Below are 6,967 nucleotides of genomic sequence, written 5' to 3'. Positions count from 1 at the left end.
ATTATAATGCCCCACGGCTGAAAGGGCGAGCATGTTTGGTGTGACGGGGATTCGAACCCGCGACCCTCAGATTGCGAGTCGAGCGCCCTAACCACCTGGCCATGCCGGGCCAAGTTAATATGAATGGGAAAAATGACAAGACAAATTCAGACTACCCAAGTGAAAATTAATAATCACAGTTTTTCTTCATTTTCTGATTCTTAATTACCTTAGTAAAATGCATTGTTTGTTGTTCAGCACAAAGCTCCACACGTGATATTTGTTATCTGCCCACCACAAGTATCGAAACCTGTTTTTTTGTGTGTTATAAGCCCTATGGCTTACCGCTAAACTACAATGGGCTAGTAAAGTGTAATAACGCAGCACAAAATGACAAAAGGAAACAAAACAGAGAACGTTTTGTCTAAAGTAAAACTTAAGCTGTAAAATGATGATTTAAAAGGATATACGTGTATAGGTAAATAGACAGGTATATAGAATTGCGACAGATGGATGGAAGGGTGAACAGTTAAAAAAGTTGAATAATAAGCATAAATAAGTTGGTGAAGACAAGTAATGAGATTAGAGGTGAAAGAATATATAATACGTACGAAGAATAGAGAAAATTGGAAAAGATCTTAGAGTGATATTTAGTACAGATAAGAAGAAGAATAAAATGGGGAACAAACGATAATGATGGAAAAGCAGAAAAAATAAATGATACAAATGAACAAAAGAAAAATAGATATATAATTAGGAAATATAATTTGGAAATATAAATGGTAAGGAGGAAGAAGTGGAAGAGATAAATGGTAATAATTTACAATTTGGAGAGGCAGACTACAAAGATGAAAGAAGGAATGAAATTCATTATAAGGATAAAAAAGTGAGAGAGATTTATGTTAATGATAAAGTAACTGGAACGACAGATGATGAGGGTGAAAGAACATAACTTCAAATGTTTTTAGATATAGTTGATAAAGATAGACAGGTGAAATATATGGATGATACGAACAGAATGGAAGAACAGGAAGAAATGAATAGGGAGGTTTGTTTGTTGTAAAGCCCAAAGATACACATTGAGCAAACTATACTCTGCCCACCGCGGGTATCGAAATACGAATTTTAGCGTTATAAGCTGACTAACTTGTTGCTGAGCCACTGGGGAGCAGATAATAAGGATGGGAAGCTGAATAAGTAGCTAGTAGCTAATAAGAATAAGGCCCCCGGTGAGTCAGTGGCAAGTTTACAGACTTACAATGCTAGAATGCGGGGTTCGATTTCCCGTGATGGACAGAGCGTATAGTCCATTGTGTAACTTTTGTAGAAGAACAACAACTACGGTAAGGATAAATGGAAATATTGAAAGTATTTTTCAATAGTTTGGAAATGAAAAGGAGCAGGATTTTGAATATGTATATTTTGAAACCTTAGACTTGTTATGAAAAATATTTGACACCGTTTCTTTATTTTCCATTTATAAAATATGAAATACTTCCAGGATAAACTTGGTTAAAAATAATGTTGTCAAACTTTGTTTTCGATAAATGTGAAACTAACGAATTTAAACCAGGAAACAATTTTCTATAAACAAGTTGCCTCCCACTTGTTACGCTATGATATCAAACTCAGTGATTCAAAATTAAGGAAGCTATTTGCTCATTTCATGTTATAGTATGATCATGCTTCAACTGAGCGACAATTTGTCTAAAATCACTAGAGCATCCCTCGATGACAATGGAGCATGACGTGTATTCAAACACATATATCTCGTCCTTTTGTAACAATGATGTTTTGTAAAATACAGAAAGTTGAGGGTATACGTTGAACAAAATTAAAGTTTTAACTTCCATAATAGCTTCGAGTGTTCTCTAAATTTAGTGTATTTTTTGCGTGGTTTTCACCTAAAACTTTTTAAAAAATTAGTTATTTATCAGATTCTCAATCACACATTAAAGCCATTTTGTAACAGAAGCTGGAATTGAAGTCAAAAGAAAATTGCTGTAGACTCTAACTTAATTCTGGCCACTGCAAACGCTGGGAAAATGTGAAAAATGTTTGTTATGTCAATGTCACTAAAATATCATAACACAAAATATTTACTGTAAAGCGGTAAAAGCAACTACGAAATACAATAGTACTCAACATTTTACACCATTCTCCTCCAGGTGGCTCAACAGTAAGTTTAAGAGTTGATAAGGATAAAATTTTGGATTCTATTTCCGAGGTTGGTTGATTCAGTAGCCTTATGATTAATAATAAAACAAACACAAGAATTTAGTAGCAAGTGATAAAGACATTTAGATAAACTTTATCGAGTATGATAAACTATTTATCATTGTTACTTCTCGTGGGCGATTTGTTATGTTTTTAAACTGAAATTTTCATTTAGTAGTCCAGGTTACTAACGTTCGTGAACTAAAAACAAGAATGAAGAAATAATGCTATACTAATCTTATCGCTAGCTCTTTATCTTATTGCCTTCTTTTCTTTATGTTTAGCTTAATGACTTATTTGATTCCTCAGTCAAACCATTTTGTTATGAAGATCATTTCACTTATTTTTTCAAAAATAGGTACAAAGAAACTTCATTATAAAAGTATATTAAGCTTTTCCCAGACAAAGACCATTAGGAAAACTAGGATAATCCTACTACTATCTATGTTATTGAGCTAATGACAATAGGAACTGCTATTGTTAAACAATGGCGTATTTTGTCTTGTTCTTTTTGAGTAGTTATTTCTCTATCACAAAAACAAATGTATATACTAGCAAAGACCTGCAAAACATTTGCGGTCAAATTAGTATCTTTATCGCAAAACCACTTCTTTAAATACAGGATTTCTAGAATAATACATCTATAAGGTCACTTGTCTTAGGACTAACATTAATTAAGTCTTTATTAAGTACGGACTACATTAGATAAAGAGATAAATTAACACTGTAACTTGTGTACGTTTTTTACTTTAGATTAGTTAGGACTAAACTTTATCGTACTTAATGCTATCAGTAAGTAAATTTATAATGTTATTCTACGCCTTAACGTTAGACCTTTTTCAAAACCCTTGATAGGCTTTTAATATGTTACTGTACAAAATGTCTACTAAATATATTTACATCCGTTGAAAAGAAGTGCGCTCGCATGCGCATTTAGCTAGTATGGTGCGTGCGTATTTTCAGCAGAGATAAAAACTAAGTATCAGTAAAATACATATATAAATATATTTCCTGAAATAATTTGTTAATAGTAAGATTATTTGTTTGTTTTCCAATATTTGCACAGAGCTATTCAGTGGATATCTGCACTAGCCGTCCCTAATTCTGAACTGATAGACTAGAAGGAAGACAACGAGTCAACAGCACCCATCGCCTACTCTTGGACAACTCTTATTAGACCGAATAGTGTGATTTGGCCTTAACCATTATAGTACGATTTATCTATTTATTTGCGGGAAAGGAACGCGAACAAGGACCAGCATGTTAACCACTGAACGTCAAACGCTCAGTCTCTAATAATAAGAATAAAATATAAGATTTTTGACACTACGTTAAAAACGTTATCGTTCATATAAGCACGTACTGAGCTATTAACAAAAAATATATTTAGAGTAACTGTCTTAAACCTTAGACACGTGTGTTTTAATGCAAACTATCTCGTTACTTAGACTTAATGTGTAGTTAATTATGTAACACAAAAATAAAAAAAATTGAAAATTTGGAAAACAAGACAGTTTTATATCTAATGACTAAAATACAAAAGTCAAGTTACATACACTAAAATGAAATTGCTAAAAATGTTTATCTAAACCCAATTAATTGCATTATAATGTGGTTAATCAATGATGAATATTAATAATGGGTTTGTGAATAGTTATAATAAAATTGATTGAAATAAATAAAAAATATTGAAAATAGGAATGCTATTTCATTTTATATTTGAATTCAATGAAAATGTAAATCACAGCCATTATTTTCATTTCTGTTGATAATTTTAATTATGATTTTTATTGATTTCCATTTAATTAAAATACAAAACTAAATATGTTTCTAATTTCTAATTTATTTATCAGTTAAAGCCTACTATAAAGACACCAGTAAGAAAAAAATATTTTTACTAAAGTACTTTTCAGCATGTTTAGTTAACATACAAAATGAAGTTTTTATAGCTGTGCACATAAACCTGGATGTATATTAGCTTCTTGGGAAAAATACAATAAACGTCACAACTCACCTACTGGAATATTTTCTGATACTCGTTCGAATCGACGGTTTTCAGTTAGAGGATAAAACTGGCAAGCTGATAAAATAGTAAATATGTATGTATCAATACGTTTTGTTATGAAGTGAGAAAAATTATACATGGAATTTCTAATGCTTAATGTACTCTAAACAAGTCATAAAAATAGTAAGAATGATACAAGTTAGTCAACATTATATTATAGAATATAGTTATTGAAATGGACATATACTGCTATATCGTTATATCTTGATAGCATTTAAAATGGTTTTGCTGTCAGCTCTTCCATCAGAGAATTTTTCAGAGTATATAGGCTATTACTATTGTTTCGCTTATACATAGATACGATATACACACAGTTATAAGTACTAAAAGTTAACATAAATAAAAGGGTTTCAATTGAATAAAGGTGTATAAAGACAAACACTTTAACTATCTAATACATATATATATGTAACCATGCATAGTATTTGTTTGAAATTATTTCTAAATATACAAAAATATAATTACTGTTCAATTTTTTTTTCGATTTCTTTGGAGATTATAAAATATACTTGAGTTGAAAATTTACATTATTTTTCTGTAGAATCAAGTTTAGCTCATGACATAAAAGCACTAATAGGATTCAAAAACATTAAATAAGAATCAATAAATTTAATAAAGATGTAAACGATATTGTTCAACACTAACGCTGACTTGTATTGTAAACCGAATGTGTTTTATGACGTTAGTTAAGTACTTCATTGGTACCAACATAGAGCACAAAAATTCAGATTGTAAATACTGAACAATTAGGTATGTGATAACTCTGAAAGTCAAAAGTCTTCAACGTTTTACTTGGATAAAAACAAAATAGTAAATGTACATAAATACTTTATTGTTTTATATCATATAAATATATAAACATGTTATATTGTATCATATATACAAATAGACATGTTATATGTTACGTTAAGGTATTCACACACTATCCTGAACGCTAATGATTTTGCATTCCGTTCGTAATTATCTGATAAAGTGCTTTTAAAGTTATTTAATTTCAAAAAAGATTTTTCTTAATTCACTCAAACATTACTGTGTGTGTGTGTGTGCTTCCTTACGTTTCTCTTATTTGCAATTAGGATATTCTATTATGATTTCTCCTGATTTTAAATCCGAGTTTTTACCTTGAACTAATTGTTCGTTAAGTTGCATTCCCTCTATCACATATAAAGGGGCTATAAACCTTCTTACAAATAGCATATTTTATTTTCAGCGCTTATCGATTAATATATTGAGACAGTAAAACAATTCGAAGAAATTTAATGATTAGAAAGTGAAAATATAAGATATTACACTGCAAACTTCTCATTTTATAGCAGCTGTTCCTCAAATTTTATAATATTTGAAAAATGCAAATTTACAAAGCTGGAACTAATATCACGTGCATTACAAAACTAAATAAAATAATTATAGGATCTATAAGCACCTGGCGCAATTGGTGTCGGATATTCAACGCTTTGTAGACAGTGCTGAACAACTAAACGTGCAGTCAACAACTCTTGTGTAGCTGCTAACTTTACAACTAACGACACAAAAGAGTAGTGAAGAGAAAATGAACATACGTTTCGAGTTGAACCTTTCTTAAGAGCATAGAGTAATTAGTCCTTTAAATATATAATATTTACAGTAGGAAGTATCAATAACATAGTTAAACTCTAGTTTAAATCTTTACTTTACTTATAAAATAACACGATAACTACTACTATGGTCTATAATTTATGGCACTGAATAGGCTCATGTTGAAGCCGACAAGTATAATTCTTCTGCGGTACTCTGATTCCTTTAACGCTTATTAAGATGCCCAATCTGAGAAATTAGCTTCTGACTGCACAATACTGATTGATTGTCTTGTTAATAAAAAATATATTATTTTATTGTTTAAAACAATCATTGTATTGTGACTAATCTTCAAAGTAAACTAAAACACTGGCCATTATAAAAGGTTAAGATAGTTAGCATAAATTAGAACCACCGCATAGAAAAAAGTTGTAGTTGATATATTTCCATGTACAGAACACATATATTATGCAGAGTTACAATGCATATTAATGCCAGCGTCCACCTTGCTAAAGTGGTCAACATATTTGTTGAAGAAGAGGGAATTTACCGAATGAAATGACCTGCACACTCGACAAGTGAATATGGGAGTGCACAGCTTGGTCACAAGTAAATAGACACCGCCTTTTCAGAAAAAATTAAAATTTTCAGTCATATTCACATGAATTGATATATTTATAATTTAATTAATATCTAGTAGATCTTCCTTTCGCTTCGTGGAGTTCGTTGATCCTATGGGGCATCGTGAGAATCATCTCGTCAATTTTAGAATGTGGGATTTTCGCCCACTCTTGCTTCAAAACTTGGAATAGAGCGCTCTTCGAAGTTATGGCCCAGAGGTTTTCGATGTGGTTAATGTCAGGAGATTGGCTCGGCCTGGGCAACTTCTGGACACCATTTTCTTCCTGCCACTTTTGGGTGTTTCTAGCAGTGTGACACGGTGCTCCATCTTCCTGGAACAACGTTGTGTTCTTGTCCACGAAACCCGAGGAATAAAGTGGCAAGAGTCCTTCCTTCAATATTTCGACGTATTCGCAAAATTTATGTTGCCAACGCACTCCACTAAGCTTGATCTCCCACCAACCCAAACAGCTCCCCAAATTATCACGCTGAAACCACCATGCTTCACAGTTGGCTACAATCTGTTGAGCC

General features: G+C 31.6%; 1 protein-coding gene across 1 annotated transcript in view; it reads right to left on the bottom strand.

The window, feature by feature from the left end:
• The window catches only part of LOC106461637 (protocadherin Fat 4-like), a gene marked incomplete at its 3' end in the record, with an annotated part of 101,360 nt that extends 95,950 nt beyond the window's left edge, over nucleotides 1–5,410 (bottom strand). The window contains exons 1-2 of the mRNA XM_013921475.1: nucleotides 5,383–5,410; nucleotides 4,211–4,276 (exon numbers count right to left, since the gene is read on the bottom strand). Of these exons, the coding sequence (XP_013776929.1) occupies nucleotides 4,211–4,276; nucleotides 5,383–5,410 (94 nt within the window). The remainder of the gene's footprint in view (nucleotides 1–4,210; nucleotides 4,277–5,382) is intronic.
• Between the last annotated feature and the right edge of the window lie 1,557 nt (nucleotides 5,411–6,967).

This window comes from Limulus polyphemus, unplaced genomic scaffold (genome assembly GCF_000517525.1).
Source record: "Limulus polyphemus unplaced genomic scaffold, Limulus_polyphemus-2.1.2 Scaffold1002, whole genome shotgun sequence".
NCBI lineage: Eukaryota > Metazoa > Arthropoda > Merostomata > Xiphosura > Limulidae > Limulus > Limulus polyphemus.
Note: the sequence above shows the minus strand (reverse complement) of the source record. Positions and strands in the feature narration are given on the sequence as shown.